Source organism: Macaca nemestrina, chromosome 10 (assembly GCF_043159975.1).
Source record: "Macaca nemestrina isolate mMacNem1 chromosome 10, mMacNem.hap1, whole genome shotgun sequence".
NCBI classification, from domain to species: domain Eukaryota; kingdom Metazoa; phylum Chordata; class Mammalia; order Primates; family Cercopithecidae; genus Macaca; species Macaca nemestrina.
The window spans coordinates 123,641,264-123,660,162 of NC_092134.1; the positions used below are offsets into that span (position 1 = coordinate 123,641,264).

At 33.7% G+C, this 18,899-nt stretch overlaps 1 protein-coding gene across 2 annotated transcripts in view; it reads right to left on the minus strand.

Annotated features, from left to right (window-relative positions):
- LOC105481413 (phosphatidylinositol-4-phosphate 3-kinase catalytic subunit type 2 gamma) overlaps positions 1–18,899 on the minus strand; it is a 421,186-nt gene that overhangs the window by 317,910 nt on the left and 84,377 nt on the right. For both annotated transcript variants that reach the window (XM_011741018.3, XM_024792846.2), the window contains 2 exons: positions 6,955–7,077; positions 2,150–2,183 (listed from right to left, as the gene is read on the minus strand). In XM_011741018.3, the coding sequence (XP_011739320.2) occupies positions 2,150–2,183; positions 6,955–7,077 (157 nt within the window). The remainder of the gene's footprint in view (positions 1–2,149; positions 2,184–6,954; positions 7,078–18,899) is intronic.

Genomic DNA, 18,899 nt, shown 5'->3' on the forward strand with positions numbered 1-18,899 from the left:
TCTGTCGATAATTAAATATTTTTGTTGTTGTTTAACACATGCTGTTTTTCACTTAGTTATTCATAAATTTGTACAAAATATATAAGGTAGATTAACTTTCCTTATTTGTTATATTTCTTAAATTGTGCCCTCTGTTGAAACCGCCTGGGGGGACAAGCAGAGGAAAAAGAAAACCTGTAATTAAAATTCTCTGAGAAGTCAGCAGTAGCAATTAATGAAGCAGAAGAGTAAAGCAGTGTAAAAATAGTCTTAAAAGAGGACACATCAAACTCTGGAGGCCAACGAACAGAGATTCTCCTGAACAGCAGAAGGCAGAGAATTATAAATGTATAGAAACATCTTGTTTCTCTGTCTCCAAATTGTACTCTTGGCACCCTGAAGCAGAAAGCATAAACTTTTCAAGAATTCCCAACATTGTGCAAATGAACACACATCTAAAACAAATCATAAATTTATTAATTTAAGTGCTAGCATATATTTTGGGGGAAACTTAGTCATTTGGTTAATTACTCAAACTCTACTTTTTGCTTTTTGTGCAGAAACATGGTTCTTGGATATAATTTGCTACTTTAAGTTTGCATAGAGATGTATGCTTATGCATTATGTTTTACTTCCTGAACTCTGGATGAAGACTACATTTCAAATAACATCATGAAATCGTATTAAGCACCCAAGACACAGGGCTTGGTAGTGAAATATGGTGAGAAAAGAGTTTATTGCACCTAATTTTACTCTGGAAAAGAGTTACAGTGCCATGAAATAAAGAGGCAAGGACAATCTATGTGCAATTTAGACTCAATTAAAATCTGTCATGATTTATTATAGGATATAAGTCTCCAGGAACATTTCTGTACAGTTTTGTGGGATCTCATATTCTAGTCCCCAGAGGAATATGGGGGAGGAGACCTCATTACAACATTCCTGATAGAAAAGGAGAATCAGTTTCATACACACACACCTCCAGCTTGATCACTTCATGTTCGACCACTTAGATTCTGCTAGTAATACTGTCAGGGAGTGTCCATTCCTTCCTTCCCTCTATTGTGTTCTAGAGTTTTATGAACACCTAGAATAGGGGGGTTTTTGTACTTGCACAAGTTTCTTTATATCCTCTGCCACCCTATTTTCCTTTTTGATGTGAGATGGGGGAGTTCCTCAAACATAATTGAATGTCTTCTTTTGAGTGGTAGGAATTAGAGTTGAGAGGATACACTTTTGTACATGACTACTGAAACAGTTAAGGGTGTGGAGGACAGGTGAGGTTTATATTTGCTTTCCAGTGGATTTTTCTGAATCCAAGTGTGTTAGTTGAACATGTGAGGGGCAGACAGTTTTCTTGCAGATACTCAGAGTATTCCTGTGCCAAATACCATCTACAACAAAGAATGATCCTGACCAGACCCTGCACATTAAATCCTATTATATTGTTTATGCCTATTAGGATAACAAGATCAAAGAGTTTAATCTAGAATCACAGACTCTGAAAGTAGAATCTTTGATTCAAAACCAGTTGAGATTTGAGTTGGGAGAGTTGAAATTCAAAACCAGTTCTGCCTGATTCCAAAAGTCAGACTCTGCTCTATCCCACGCAATCTCACACCTCCTGTTTTCTATAGAGGCAAAGTCCTCCCGTGGCTTGTAATTTTATAGACTCAGGGCCTCTGTAAACACTAATTATTCCAGAACCAAATCCTCCTACCTGTTATATTAGCTTGGTCTTTCATATAGAGCTGGAATTTGAATTTGAAGTGGGTGACCTTGCAGACAGACATCTACCACTTTTCTAATTTTTCTTACATCAAAATATAATTAGGTAAATGGTAAAATTCTCAATGTCTTGGAATGGTTATAAGATATTTTCAGCATTTTAATATTTATAGATCTTTTTGTAGACTTTTCTCATTATTTAAAAAATATCAGGCTAAAAGTTTACAGAGTGTGGATTTTTATTCCCTTGTGGAATAAACACTTCCATTAATAAAAAGGATTTTAGAAAAGCATCTTTCTCTTCATAAGGCTGTGTGTGTGTGTGTGCGTGTGTGTGTGTTGTCTGTTACCACAGTATTTGGATAAAAAAATTATTTTGGATTCTGTAACTTATTTTTTTCTTTTATTTATTTCAAAATACTTGAGTACATGTATGTTTTACCTTTTGCTGAAGTCTCTGAACTTTGAATAAAATTCTGAAAGAAATGTAAAATTATACTTGTTATTCACACAACAAATTCACAAAATAATCAAAAGGTAACGTCCAAAATCTAAACATTATAATTTCTTTGTCATGATACAACAACAAAATATTTCTTGGCATCATATATCAATTTGCTTATTAAACAGAATAAATTTAAATTGTATGATGAAATAAAAACTTTCTAAATATTGTAATAAGCAATGTAGGTAATTTTTTAAAAGAGAAATTACCACGATAGATTGTCTAAGCTCAATCCCCCTTATATAACAGTGACTAATCTTTTGAGAAAAGTGCATGTCTAATTCTCTCTGTATGCCGTGTCCAGCTCTTATTCCTAGCAGTTATTCAGCAAGCTTTAGACAGCAACTAAAAGAAGACTGAATTGAAGTGGACAAAATCAGTATAGATTCACTAAATAGTTTTCTTTCTTTTTTCCTTTTTAGGAAATTTTTAAAACTCTGATAGTCAAACACTTGAAAAAATAAAATATATTGAGTCATATCTTAAATAAAAAATACAATCTGAAATCCTATTTTTTTGTTTCCATTTTCATTATTCTTTAGGTTCATGTCCATTAGTGTGGTGGCCTTCCTTATTTACCTATTTTTATCCTTGTTAGAAACCTAGAATTACTTTGGTGGCTTAGGATTTGCTGGTTGTAACTGAACTATCATGAAAACTGTATAAGGTGATTTATAAACATCCTAAAAAATGGTTTCAGCCCAAAAGGAAATACAATTGTTAATAAGATCCATTTTAATTGCCATTAAAATGTTTTAAATTTATAAACTCAAAATTTTTAAAAAAAGTGAAAATAAAAAAATAAAATTTCAAGTCTTGCATTTAAGGAAATACAATTAGTTAAAAACCAGATTTCTCAAAAAATGAATTAGAGAATAATTGTTTTTCCATAACAAAAAATTTGTTACAGTATTCTTTTAGAGAGAGAACATTTCGATCATGTTTAAAATGTCATCACATTTATATGTAACTTTTTAATTAGAAGCATCATTTGCATGAACCTTTTCAGAAGCACTTCTATTAGGTAAAATATTTAATCGGAGTATAGTATCAGTTGCTAGTCTTAACAACTACATATGAGATTTCCACCCTATCCATGTGGGTGAGATTATTAAAAATGTTAGCCTGATTTAACTAGAATTCAATTTATTCAGAAATATAGACTTGTATTAGAAAATCACCATGACATCCACCTACACCATGATGTGAAAGACCATATTTTCACTTCGTGGTTCGCCTATTATGGAATCATTTAATGGAAATTAAATTATGTGAGTTCTGGAATATAATTTGAAGGATGCAAATTGTTTCCAGTGCTGGGTCAGAGAATAAAATAGAGTACAAGTATGTTTGTCATATAATTCTTCATCTTGCCAAAGCTTACATTTAATAAACTCCTAATGACTTCCCTGTATGGCAGGAAATAGTCCTTTGTATGTTGACCAAAAATGTAGCCAAGAAAAAGAAAAGCTTCTCAAATTTCAGTTTGTTGGCAGAAGGCCTGTATTTGTCATTTCTTCAGTCTTAACTTCATGGTGGGTGGGTAGACTGCTTTGGCATTGTTAACTGTAGCTGGTTACTGCACAAATTCTGTAAAATGTACTTAATATGTGTGCCAAGATTCTTATATAGGTGGGCTCACGATTAAAATGGGATGGAAAAAGAGATGAACAAAAGTATGAATGCAACTGATGCAGAATAAATGAGCTTTCAACAGTCTGCTCAAAATAAGTAGGATCCAGTTTTTACAGAATATTGAACTATTTTATCTATTGACATATATTAAATAAAACTCCTGATTGTTAACTCCTTTCTTAATTTCTCTGCATGAAAATCATTGTAGTCTTATCAAAATATAGGATAAATATTTAGATATGAGTTTAAGAGTTTCAAAGAAAAATCACACAAAATTTTGTGTTTATACTAGTACATAAGGAAAGTGAAATATGAAGGTGAGTTTTTTTTTGAGTATTATAATTGTTTATGGCTTTCCTACGAAATACCTAATCTTTTGTGAATAATTCTTTTAATTTCAAATATTAAGTTTGATATTTCTGAAAAATTGTCATTTTTGTTCTTTTAGGGAGTTTCAGAAAATGAGTGTTTTGAAGATAAAACTTTTTATAACCAGCAATACTTTAACATCATTCGAAATGCTTCATCCTAAGACTATATTTTCCTCATTGTTTGATCAGTTGTTTGTCCACCAATTCACCAAGAGCTGGACATAAAAGTATAAGATTAATCAAATAGTCTTAACAGATGGGAAGACGTGTCCACATCCACACATCTGGTCTCTTCCCTGGCAATGGTTCATATTTGTCAGGAGGCTGGCTGTAATCGATGGCCATGAGATGACAGGGGCCAACCTTCCTGGTTCTTGTGTGAATTAAAGCCTTCGTATAAGCCTTGTGGGAAAGATTCTCCAGAACTAGCACCAGCACCATCCTTAATACCTCCAGTAACAACAACGATCTCATTTAAGCTACACTGTCATCAGGGCCCTTTATTAACATTATTTCCCATACTTAGAAGAACCCTGCAAATACTGATTTATTTTTCTGTTTTAAACATGAGGAAAATTAAAACTCCAAAAAGTGAATTAATTTTCCACAGGATGTTTATATAGAAACTGGTAGATCTTATATCCAATTCATATTTGCATTATCTTATCTCATGTATTTTATCAGCTTTGGGAGCTTGTAATGTTTCTAAAATGTGACAATTTAAGAGAAATACCTGCCTGTTCAAAGTTAATTCTCACTACCTTGTTATACTGACTTAACATCACCAATTAGAAAGCCCCTTTTCAGCATCATGTAATTCCCAAGTTTTTAAGTTCATCAAAATAGTTATTTTCGAAACATACTGGTGAAATGCTTTTTAAGACGCTAGTACAAGCTTGTCCAACCCGCGGCCTGTGGGCCACATGCAGCCCAGGATGACATTGAATGTAGCCCAACACAAATATCACAAATATGTAAACTTCCTTAAAACATTATGAGGTTTTTTTTTTTTAAGCCTATCAGCTATTGTTAGTGTATTTTATGTGTGGCCCAAGACAATTTTTGCAATGTGGCCCAGGGAAGCCAAAAGATTGAACGCCCCTGCTCCAGTATATTTTTTTTTACTTTGATGCAGAATAGAAAAATATGATTATATTACATGTGATCAAATCAGATTGTTTTACCTTGTTGTTACTTGTAAAGGCCCTATGTCTTAATAGCTACATACAAAAATAGTTTTGGAGACTACATAGTTACTCAGTTTCCTTCTATAATTGGAAAGTAAAAGAGAAGGTGTTTACTTTTTAAGAAAAATTTAGGGAAATGAACACAAATCTGTCTTCGATATTGAATTGCTGGATTTATTGATTACATTATTTAAATTTTGATTTATTTAATGCTTTGCATTTTTAGCTTTTCAGCAATGTTTATCTTTAAAATATTTTTGTGGTATACCTCCATGAGTCATCAAAATCGTCATTGTTCATGTAAAGAACGTATTTAAATTTCTATATTCATTTTTTTACTGTCTAATCACACAAAACTTTGGATTAAATAAGATCTAGAAAGCCCATCATTAAGAAACTACTGAATTTTCATACCCACTTATCTATTTGAAACAATAAGCAGTAAGCATGATTATTTCTATGTAGTAATATAATGATCTACATTGTAAATCAATCTTTTGAAAATTTCAAGACTGGCATACTCAAAAGTAGTAGAATCTTTCTTGTTGTCTACCATGCAGATAGAGATTATATGTATTCACTCTATCTTAGAAAGTCTCACATACACTGTAATGTGTATAGAGGCCTAGGTTCAAATCTGTATTTTGCCACTTATTAATTCTCTGTACACACACACTGTAAGCGTTGAGTTTTAATAGTGAAATGAACATTAAAATACCAACTTTATGACATGCTATGAGCATAAATTGAGATAAAATAAAAATTAAATTCAATGAGGTAATGCATATGTCAAACTATTTTACATATTACAATGGACTAGCAAATACTAGTTATTATTATCATCGTATCTTTCTGCTTTATCATCTACTAAACTAATAATAAGATAAATGAATTTATTGTAACCAGATGTCCTAATGTTTTTCTTGGAAAATAATCACTTACAGGTCTATATCAGATTTCTGAAAATTCAAAAGAAAATCACATAATGTTCATTTTTTAAGCCCACCAAACCACAATGTGGGATCCAGAGAAAATCACACAGAAATCATGGAAGCAGTGTGCACTGCAAAATTCGCAAAAGACACCACAAAAATTGATTTTTTCTTTTTTATAAATGTGCTTATCCATACAAACATGACACTTATGCCTGTATACACTCATATACATGAGAACCATTAACAATCTATACAAACACTTATATGTGAATGTTATATAATTACGTTCATTTAGGTAGGATTATAGGATTGATTTCAGTACCACCTGAAGTTATAAGGTGGTTACAAACTTCAAAGGTGTAATCAATGTCCTTATAGTTTAATCAAATCTATTTGGCATAATAGACTCAAGCTGCCAATACTCCCAAACAATTGAAATATACTGTTTGGCAGCACACACACACACACACACACACACACACAGATACACACACAATCACACAGACTCAAACATACACACAGAAATACAGTTGTTAGTAAAAAGTCTTTTACTCTCCTTAATTAAGTATTGAACTCAGGTTTAAAACTATTGTGTAATAAATGAATATACTTACCTCTGCTTTTCTCTGAAGAATTAGACTTAGTTCATTTACTGCATCGGTAATTTGTTTGGTTTCCACACACCCTAGAACACTGCATATTTTTTTAACTTCTTCAATAATATTATCCACGTTTTCCTGTAGATAACCAAGATTCACATCTTACAATCTATTGAAATAAATGAGGGAACATCAATTTATTCTCAAACTTCTTCTTTTTCCATGAGGAGCAAGTGGAATAAAATATGATTGTTTGCTTTCACATAAAAAGAAAGTTCTCAAGACTCTGGTTATCCTGTGACTGGGGCTTTAATTTTCACTGAGCAAATGTTCAAAATTAGAACTGACTTAACACTAACTTACTAACTTAGCTCTAATTTAACATTACTTGAAACAAAATGAGAAAGAGAGGTAGAAGGAGAGGAAGGGTAAGGAAGAGGGAGAGGAAAAGAGAGAGAGAGAGGGAGGAAGAAGTGTGGGGAAAGCAGGGAAACTCAGCCTTAGACAAAGTCTGTGGTTTCTACAAAACACTGTGAAAACAAAGTAATGACGGTCAACCCCGGGAGAGTCTCAAAATACACCTATTGTTTGGAATCAGGGTATAGTTGGGCAAACTTACTAGAAAATCAGATTCACAGGGTTCAGAACAAACTCTGGACAGCCAGTTGTGGTGTTGAGGTGTTTGATAATCATCTGATTGCACATCCTTGAAGTGACTGATTTTTCAAAACAATCGCTGATGACAAATACAATTTACTGATATAGTTTGGATGCCTGTCCTCTCCGAATCTCATATTGAAATATAAGCCCCAATGTTGGAAGTGAGGTCTGGTGGGAGGCATTGGGTCACGGGGGTGGATCCCTCTTGAATGGCTCGGTGCTGTCCTTGCAATAGTGAGGGAGTTCTCACAAAATCTGGTTGTTTAAAATTGTGCAGCACATCCCGCCTCCCTCTGCTCCAGCTCTCACGGGTTAGACACCTGGATCCCCTTCACCTTCTGCTATGATTGCAAAGCTTCCTGAGGCCCTCACCAGAAGGTGATGCTGGCACCACACTTCTTGTATTGTCTGCAGAACTGTGAGCCAATTCAACCTCTTTTCTTTATAAATTACCCAGACTCAGGTATTTCTTTATAGCAACACAAAAATGGCCCAATATGCCTACAGCAATGACAAATTCCTAAAATCAACAATGCAGGCTGGCCTTAAGAGAGACAGCGATTTTATGGTCACCATTCTAAGAATTTTTCATTAGCCGTCCTATATCCCAGATGTGCACATGTTCTTAAATAAGCATTTATTTTTAAAAAACCTTCTCTGTTTTGACCTTATTCTTTTCCATGTTTTGCCATTAACTATAGTGAGAAATCTCTCTTTTCTTTGATTCTGTGTGAATCATGTTTCACTCTACAAGGTTTTTATGTTCTTTGTCTTTATCATTAACAATTGTGTTTTCTCAAAAAACATCAGTTTTGTCACCAGCACGACCATCATTCCAATGGAAAATTACAACAGTTTATTTTAAGAAGAGATGGAACAGAGTTTTTCCTTTTATTTGCATACAAAGATATGTGTTCACAGCATAAAAAGATTTTAATTCTCCTTACATTTTCTTAACAAAGTGTCAATACAAAGACACAATGCAAGTTTTTTTTTTTTTTAATTCTTTTTTTTTTTTTTTTTTTTGAGACGGAGTCTTGCTGTGTCACCCAGGCTGGAGTGCAATGGCCAGATCTCGGCTCACTGCAAGCTCCGCCTCCCGGGTTCACGCCATTCTCCTGCCTCAGCCTCCCGAGTAGCTGGGACTACAGGCACCCGCCACCTCGTCCGGCTAGTTTTTTTTTTGTATTTTTTATTAGAGACGGGGTTTCACCGTGTTAGCCAGGATGGTCTCGATCTCCTGACCTCGTGATCCGCCCGTCTCGGCCTCCCAAAGTGCTGGGATTACAGGCTTGAGCCACCGCGCCCGGCACAATGCAAGTTTTATATTAATGGGATAATACTTTGCTTCTTTTGTGGAAAAATGATATGTACTTTTAAATTTGTTGCCAGTATCTCTGATATGTAATTTTACAAATCCTGAAACCAATGACAAAAACCTGAAGAATAACTAATTAATACTATAAAAGACAAAATGAGGATTCCAAAAATTGTCTACAGATTTTATTAATGAGCTAAAAGTAAAAAGATGCAATTTAGTTGAGATCTATTTTAAGTCTTTCATGGATTAAAAAATATATTTACCCAATAATAACATGGAGAAGAAAAATTTATGAGTCATTCAAATGGAAAAAATCATTTATTTTACTATGCGTTAACTCAATATAAGTCAATATTGTGATGTGGCTACCAGATCCAGTTCATTATTAAATTGAATCAAAAGACACATACTCTGCATAACTAGAAAGTGAGTTCCACCACATTTTCAATGTATATTATCCAAACTGGAGTTTAGTTTGGATACTAGATTTGAGAATGTACTTGATAACTTGAAAATTACCAAAGGACAACAATCTTACTATTAATATACTGTTAATACAGTATTCATTCAGAAGAGCATCATAGACACTACTGTCAGCTCTGAAGTCAAGATCTGTTTGTTTACATCCTGGTTCTGCCCCTTTCTACCTGCGGCCATCATTAGAGTATTTAACTTTCTTGTCCCTAGGCTCCCTCTTCTGTGAAGTGAGAATAATAACTAAGTTTCTGTAAAGATTAAATTAGATAAAATATGAAATATAGTGCCTGGCAGATAATGAGGGCTAAATTTTAATGTTTAACTAGTTAATTTTATTCATTCACACCAATCTTTCAGTTTATAAGAGAAATGAGACACTGTATATGCACAGATAACTAATAGAATAGAAATTAGAAAATCATAAAAATCGGAAAAGTCATATTAGGTTCTATGTTTATTTTTTCATTCCTCTGTTCTAAGTAAATACGTGTGATACATGAGTTTGTGAAAATTCATCAACATTACTAAATACTGGGTTGACTTGGGTCACTAGGTAGCTGGTAGCTGATTTACTCAATCTATTACTCCAGTCTTGCACTACTTCTTATGTGATCCACTTATCTGATTTAATATTTACATTCTGAAGATAATCATTATATTCATGCATAACTGAGATTGCTAGAATATGTGAAGCAAAATATTGCAATTGTAAAAATTGAGTTGGTGATTAATTGGATATGAGAACCAACAGAAAGGTTGGATTTAAGATGATTCCAAAATTTCATTTCCAAATTTTGGAAACCAAGAATACAGGTGCTATTCATTATGGCAGAAACACAGACAAAACGAAGATTTTTGGTAGAATCATGATGTGAATATTTTTTGATACATAGGTTTTGAGCTTCCCAGAGGAAATGCAATGGAGTTCTATCTCTAGCAACTGGTGGACTGAGAAAATATAGACACACTACACCACACACACATACACACACCACATGGTGTGTGTATAAACATTAAACAAACTATAAGAAAGGTAGGATAAATATTAGGGTTGCAGACATTTAGAGGGAACTTCAAGCCTGAGCAGTAGCTCCAACAGTGATGCTGCAATGGCCTGGAGGAAATATCAGACTAGATGTAGATCCTCAGCTGTAGGATTGGTGTTTATTGCTAACACTGGGAAACGTGCTGAAATCTTAGGACTAAATCACTTGGTGAAAGTAGGGGAAGGGGCAGGACTGGAGCTAAGATCCTCAAATAGTCCTCAAACATTGGATAGCAGCCACCTGTAAAGGTGGGAGAAGAAAAACTGTTTCTACTGATCAGAAACACTTTTGACGAAGCCTCTCTCTACTCAGTCCTTGAGTAAGGAAAATTATTATCTGAGAAACTGAACCCTAGTCTGTGCTCTCTGTGTCTCCGGAGTATTAACTTGGACTATCATAGTAGGAATTTATGTTAAACATTACACTAGGCTATTGTGACTTTTTTGGACCCAAGCAGAAGTAAATGCACAATCATTGTATAGAAACACTTTTCTATACCAACCTACAGAGTTTTTTCCCAAATACACATATATATACAAATGCATGCACACACACACCAGAGTACAAGGGGAATATCAGTTTAAAACTTACAAACCCTATGATGGCTAATTCGCATTATGAGATCCCCTACAGATACAAAATGCAGTAGGGTGAGCACCCTATTTCAAGAAATAATAAAGGTAGACTTGGGCAACATTTTCATAGAGGTGATACATAGACAAAAATTTGAATATGATTATCCCGAGAGAGAATATAGAGAAAAAAAGTTGAATGCTGGGTGCATAACATTTCAGAACTTTTATTATTTTAATGATGGAGGAGAAAGTTTGGGTCACAGATGGAGCATGCAGTGTGGAGACATAAGCCAGAAGACTATATAGCTTAATAGACATCAATGTGAAGGTAGCTGATAGTATTACAAAATTTTAGCTTGGCAAAAAAGAAAAAAAATAAAACATTATAACCATTTCAAGTATTTGATGGTCTTTCAGGTAAAAAGAGGAGATTTCTTGTAAGTAGCTCTAAAATGATAAATGAGAACAAATGGTTGCAAACCTAGAGAGGTTCTTTTGACTCTCTAGTTTTTCTTAAAATTTTAAGAAAAGTTTTTCTTAAAATTATTTGTCCAAAAACTGTGTAGGCTGCCTTTTGAGTAGAAAGGTGCTCTAGATTCAGGTATATGAGCAATCAGGGATATTTAGAGAAGATTTTTGCATTGCATAGGATTTAGACTAGACTGCCTCTAAATTCTTTCTAACTTCTTTGGGTTAATGAAAACCCGAAAACAACGCTATGATGTTATTTTATGTAGTACATTCCAAGCGTATCTTTGGAAATATTGGATGTTTCCTGAACCTTGAAGGAACCATATGCTAACACTTTAGAATTAATTAAGCATACTTGAAAAATATTTTGAACATTTGAAAAGATGGGTAACAACCTTTTCTCCCCTGCATCTTTCTGGAAAACCAAACATAACATCATAAGTGGTTGATTATTCCCGTCTCTTATTCAGCTGTGATGGAGACCAAAGCAGTATGCATTTAAACAGCCACGTAACAGCATACCATCTCCTAATTTTATACAAACTTTAATTAGTTTCGATTTATATTAGACATACTGAAAATTATCAAATTCAATTAATGAGTTTGGAAACAAATTGAGAATTTAGAATGCTTTTCATTCCAGGTTCGGTAGTTAGTGCCAATATGAATTATTTTTTCCTTAAAGATTAAAAACAGCTTTGAAATGCAACTTGGCTTAAAATATAAAAAAGGATGAGTTCATGTCCCTTGCAGGGACATGGATGAAGCTGGAAACCATCATTCTTATTTAGCAAACTAACACAGGAACAGAAAACCTAACACCTCATGTTCTCACTCATAAGTGGGAGTTGAACAATAAGCACACATGGACACAGGGAAGGGAACATCACACATCAGGCCTGTCGGGAGGTGGGGAGCAAGGGGAGGCAGAGCATTAGGAGAAATACCTAATGTAGGTGAAGGGTTGATGGGTGCAGCAAACCACCATGCCACATATATACCTACGTAACAAATCTGCACTTCCTGCACATGTATCCTAGAACTTAAAATATAATAAACAAACAAACAAATGAAAATATAGAACATTGATTTCTCTGCAACAATGAAAAAATCCAGATAATATACAAAATTATAACTTCTTCTGAACCCCGCTGATATTTGAGGTCACAAAGTGACCAAGTAAACCAAACTACACAGTGAAAACCGTTCCAAAGAGAGTTGGGGCACACAAAATGTTCAAACTTTGGCAGAGCACAGGAGAAAGAGATGGTCACCATACACATGAGTAGGAAGAAATTAGCTAAAATTCAACAGATTTTTTAAAGGCCAGGTGTGAGTTAGCATGTCAGTTTGGAATACCAGGAAGCCCAAGACACATGGTGAGTTTACGATCTCCTGCAAGCTTTTTTCCAAGGATGCCTATCAGTTTTTTGGGGAAAATACTGAAAGCAGTGCGGGAAACTGAAGTCATATTCTGTGGTGCAGGTGTGTAGGTAACCAGCTGTTTCTGGGAGACAGTTATGGGGCTCTGTCCACTTCTGTGGATCCTTTTTGCATAAGAAGCAAAACTCTAAGCTGCAAGGGGAGGAGCAGCAAACCCTGTGTTTCCCTGAGCCCAGGCAACAACCCCTTGCTTCTGGAGAAGTAAAAAGCAAAACAGTCTTGTCTCTGGGGGAGAAGTAGGACATAGATGAGAAGCTCCTTTGCTGTTGAAGGAAGGGTAGAAGCAAAAGGACTTTGCTTCTGGGGAAAGGCCAGGAAACTTGTCTTGGGTTCAAGATCTTACCCGGATACCAATTAGAGGTCAGGGACAAGGAGCAATACACTCTCGTTTACTGCGAACGACTAACTGCAGATATAAGGCAGAGTTTGGCCGCCATGTGGAGGAGGGGCAGGAATGCTCCAAGAGTCCTAGTCCTGAGACTCAAGTACACAGAGTCTGCCTAAGGCTGTGATTGGTTCGTTACAACACAGAACTCTCCTTGTCCCCACTGCCAAAATAGGTCTAGCATTGAGTAATAAATAAGCAAGAGTGGAGTACCACTGGGAGAGAGACAACAGCATTTAGAGAGACCTTCTCTTTGGCACAGATAAGCAGGAGCTGTCAAAGCTGAGGATGAAGCAGGTCCTACACGGAGGGAAATGTCATGGTACCACAGGCTCCACTGTAAGCACGGATAATAATAGCTTATCTAATATTTTACGAGGCCAGCATTACCCATACCAAAATCTAACAATATTATATGAAAATAAAAACAAAAACTGATGTCCCTCATAAATATAGATGCAAATATCCTTAAGAAAATATTACTTAATTCAAGTTAGAAATATATGAAACAGATTATAAATTCTTAGTATAATTATACCAGTAATAAAAAGATTTTTAAAATTTGAAAAGAATAAAAGAGAAAAGCTATATGTGCATTTGTACATATGCACAAAAAGCATTTGGCAAAACTCATAATCCATTCAAGATATAAGCTCTTAGTAAACCAGATACAGAAGGAAGCTTTTTCAACCCAGTAAAAGATAACTTTTTATATTACAACATAACCTCCAAGTAACTTTACATTTAATGATAAAAGACTGTAACGTTCTCCCTCAAAATAACAAGGCGGCGATTTTACTTCTAGTAAAATCCTATTGGAGGCTCAGCAAGTATTAAATAATAAAGCAAGTAAAAAATAAGAGGGCTATAGAGGAAAAAATAAAATTATTTCCCAGATGACATGACTGTATATGTAGACATCCTAAGGAATCCAAAAAATAATTCTTAGATATAAAAAGTGATTTCAAGAAGACATAGTATATAAGGTCAATATATGAAAGTCAGTTCTATTCCCATGTATTAGTAACAAACAACTGGAAAATAACATAAAAATATTATTTAAAATATTAGACAAGAACATGAAATAACTTCAATAAACTATGCATAATCTCTATGCTAAATTATAAAGCATTGCTGAGTGATTTAATAAACCTGTGTAGATGAAGAACTAGATCAGATTAAATTGAACTCTCATGAATTAGAAAATATAATTTTTTAAAATATCAAGTTTCCTTACATCAATCTGTATATTCAATGCAAGTGTAGCAAAGTACTTAGAATAGCCAAAATTTTTTTAACAAGAATGATTTTGGAGAACTTATATTGCCTGATACCAAGACTTTCCATGAGCATATGGTAATTAAGGCAATGTTGACTGATAGTAGGATAGACATATAGATTTATGAAACAGAATAGGGAGTCTAGAACTAGAACTGTAACTTGAAATGGATCATAGAATTAAAGAACAGCTAAAACTAAAAATAGTATTGAAAAATATAGTATGCAAACTTCTGTAGCAAATCTTTATTAAATATGATAAGAAAGCATAAACTGTAAAGTAAAAATAAACCTGGACTTCACAAAAATTAAAAGCTTCTGCTTTCTGAATGGCATGTAAATGAAATAAACAAGCAAGCGAATAAACAACAACCAGTCACAGACAGGGAGACAATGTTTTCAATACATATGTCCTACACCTCACAATGAACTTTCTTCTGGAACATATTAGAACGATTACAATTGCGGTTAGTCATGTGCAGGAAAGAGTTTACGGTTCCTTGTCCCTGGCCTTTAATTGATATCCAGGTAACGTTCTGGACCCTTACAATTTGATAACAAGAGGATATATAGTTCAACTTTAAAAATAGGCAAAAGATTTGAACAGGCACCTGACAGCAGAAAATATATAAATGAGCAGTAATTCCATGAAAAGTAATTCGGCATCATCAGCCATTGAGGGAATACAGATTAAAAACTGAAGGAAATATTGCCACATAGTCACTAGAATGGCTAAAATTAAAACACTGACAATAACAGGTACTGGTGAGGATGTAGAGCCACAAGAATTCTTACATTGTATATATGATTCCATTTATATAAAAGTCAAGTAAAGGCAAAAGAAAACCAAATTGAGAGCAAATAAATTTTTGGTGTGTGAAATCTGGGATGAGAGGGATTTACTGTAAAGAGGCAGTTGGGCATTTTTTCTTGTAATGGAAATATCTTGTATCTTCATTCCAGTTGTTGTTACATAATTATGTACGTTTTGAAAACTAGTCAAACTGCCCACTTAACATGGGTGCATTTTATTTTACATAAATCAAATTTTAAGAAAAGTGACTTAATAAATAAGATAATTAAAGTGAAAAGTCCCTAAATGGCAGAAGACATTTACAATACACATAACTGAAGGAAGGGTAAATATATAAAGAACTCCCATGAATCTATTTGAAAAATCTACAGAAATGTGGAAATATCAGCAGAAGTTTGAACAGGTAAGTTGTAAAAGAGGGCAGTTGAATACTACATTTTTTAAAAAGGTTAAAGACTCATGAATTTTACGAGTTTAGTATGAATTTTTGAGTCAGAAAAATTAAAGTTGATACAAAGATAGCATTACATATACCTAATGTTGGCAAACATATATAATTTGGACTACACTATAGGTTGGCAGGAAAATGGAGCAACAGGAACTCTCATATATTGTGAAATGGGTAAAACATCATTAGAAAAGTGTTTGGTATTGCCTTGTAAATCTATGTCCCTAGCTAAGTGCTCTAGAAAACCTCTTGATGTTATTTCAAATATACACCAACAAGTAGGATAGATAAATAAATTGAGGTCCAGTCTTTTAATGGAATATTATACGACAATGAAAATGAACTAATAACAACCATATGGAACAAGGTGAATAAATCTCACAAATAATACCGAGTGAAAGATACAGGGCTCAAAAAGTGCATATAGTTTGATTCCATTCATGGAGACCTCAGAAAGAAAATCAATGTCTTATCTTGCTAGTAGATATAAACTTTGGTGATGAAATGATAAAGAAAACCTACAAAATACTTTTCATCAAATAGGACCTTTTACATAGAGGAGAGGAGACATGAAGTGGCAAACAGGTGTATGATATCAAAAATATTTTGTTCCTTAACTTATTGTTTAATAAGAGTGCTTTTCTATTATTATTCTTTAATTGTGTGTTCTTCATGTATTATATAATTTACCACATAAATCACCAGTAGAATGTCAGATCATGTTATTCCTTCGCACAAAACACTCTAGTGTTCTCCATCTCACTAGCAACCCAAATTATGTTGGCTAGTGATTATCTTCTACTTTGAGAATCTACTTTTAATTTTTTTATACTTCTTGAAATCTGAGAGTGTTCTATACATGATAGCTTTGACTTTTAGTAGTTTCAATCTGTGCTTTATTTCTGCTAAGGTCAGTTACAGTTCTGCAATAGTGCTTCATTTTCCTGTGCTCTGATTTTATTGCCTTTATTTCCTTGACTTCTTTTGCAACGTTGCAACTGCTCCTTGTTACCTATTAATTTTGTCTGATTTTATTACACTTTTTTGCTCATTTCTCACCTTTTCTTATGTTCAATTCTGAATGCAAATCAACTTTGTGAAAATTTTCTTCTGGATCCCATACAATCCTCTACTTGAGTGATAGTGATAGAAACGGTAGCAATAATAACAATAAAGAAACACGGGTACTTATCTTTTCTTAAAAACATTTTATCTTCCATCACTATATTATACTAAGAACATTATATCCATTGTTTCATTAATTATTTAAAACATCACTATATTATATTTATTATCCTCACTCTAGCAATGAATCATATAAATCTGAGGAAGGTTGAATACAAAACTTCCGTAGTGGTGGAGGGTTGACTTATAGATTTATCTGACTTTGGAATCTCTGCTCCTAAATTTTGTCTTAGACTACCATTAGTCTTAAATTATGCTTGAAATTGGAACTCTGAAAATCTAACAATAGATTTGCTTGTAACCAAGAGAGTTTCAGTTTAAAACAAGCTAAATATAAAATCCCTATGTGTCCTCTTTCTTTCTACTCGTATATGGAATTTTCTTTCTCTCTCTAGATGAATACAGTTAGATTTTCGTCTTGAGCAAGTATGAAATAAGTATTATTTTGCCCTCCTCACTGAGTTACTTAAACCTAAACACTAAAGATGTCATATTCTTCTGGTTGTCTACTTGGTGTAGCCTCTGAGTCATGGGATAGATGGAGAAGGACTTAGGGGTTCTCAGTTATTTTCTGACTAGATAGATGTTTCATGAAGCTAAACCAAGTTTTGAAGCATCAATTGATTTTCTTCAACCCTGGCCCACATAATTTACAATAAATTCAACAATTACTAGATTGTAGTGTAAATTTGTCATTCATGGTAGGGATTTCCTACCATGATCCTGACTGGCATTTTAATAAAGGATTTTGGAGACAACATATTAGAGACTACTAGGAAGAAGTGATTTTAAATCAGAAGTTGATTCTTTCTGCAAGGCTACAATTTAGTTTTATATTGCTTTGCTCTGTGTAGACACCATTGTGTATATTATTTATGTGGACAGGCTGTCTCTCCAACTAGATCATCAGCAACTTCAGAGTATAGTTTGAACTCCCATTTCTCTTGGTTTCCGTGAGTAAACAGTTTCATAATTCGCATGAAGTAAGCATTCAGTAATACCTTTTGGGCAGGGGGGGATTCTCTTTTTTCCATTCTTGATTTTTCTGAAATTCTTATTGGATTCATATTATTCAATTTCTATGAAATTAAGAATACAGAATGAATTCAAAAATATTCTCTATAGTTCAGGGTTTTAATGGAACAGAAGAGAGGAAAAAATATCTAGTGAAAAAGCTCTTTGTAAATTACATACAAAACTAGCCATCTGACATAATAACCAGAATGCCTGGCCTAAAATGGGTATCATCTAAAATATGTTGAAATAAGAATTGTGAGGAAAGAAAATATTTGGTACTTTATTCATATTATTCAATAATAATATTCAATAATATTGAATATATTCATACTATTCAATAATAATATTCAATAATATTGAATATATTCATATTATTCAATAATGAATGTCTGACCTATTCAGCTGCATGCTTGTTATTTTTTCAAATCATGTGTAATAATCCAAGTTTGGGAGATATGAAAAAAACATTGTTTTTCCAATTGACACTGTTTTGGACAAGATGAAATGCTATTTGATGTACTTGTCAAATAAATAGAAAGCACAAAATTGTGAACTGATAATATCATAGTCTGTCCTCATTTCTAAGATATTTACTATTGATGCTTCATAGGCAAAAATCTCATTTAAAGAGCTCATTGTTTTGATTGAGTTCATCTGGAAAATCGCATACACTGTGACCTATTTAGAAAATAATTTAGCTGTGAGTGATGATTGCTATTTGCCAATGATAATGGAAAGACAGTATTTCTCTGGTATTTTGCCAACTTTTAAGTCATATTAGAAAAATTTACAATAGTTGATCGTTTCTTTCAAACTAGAAATATAGGAGGCTTCATACAT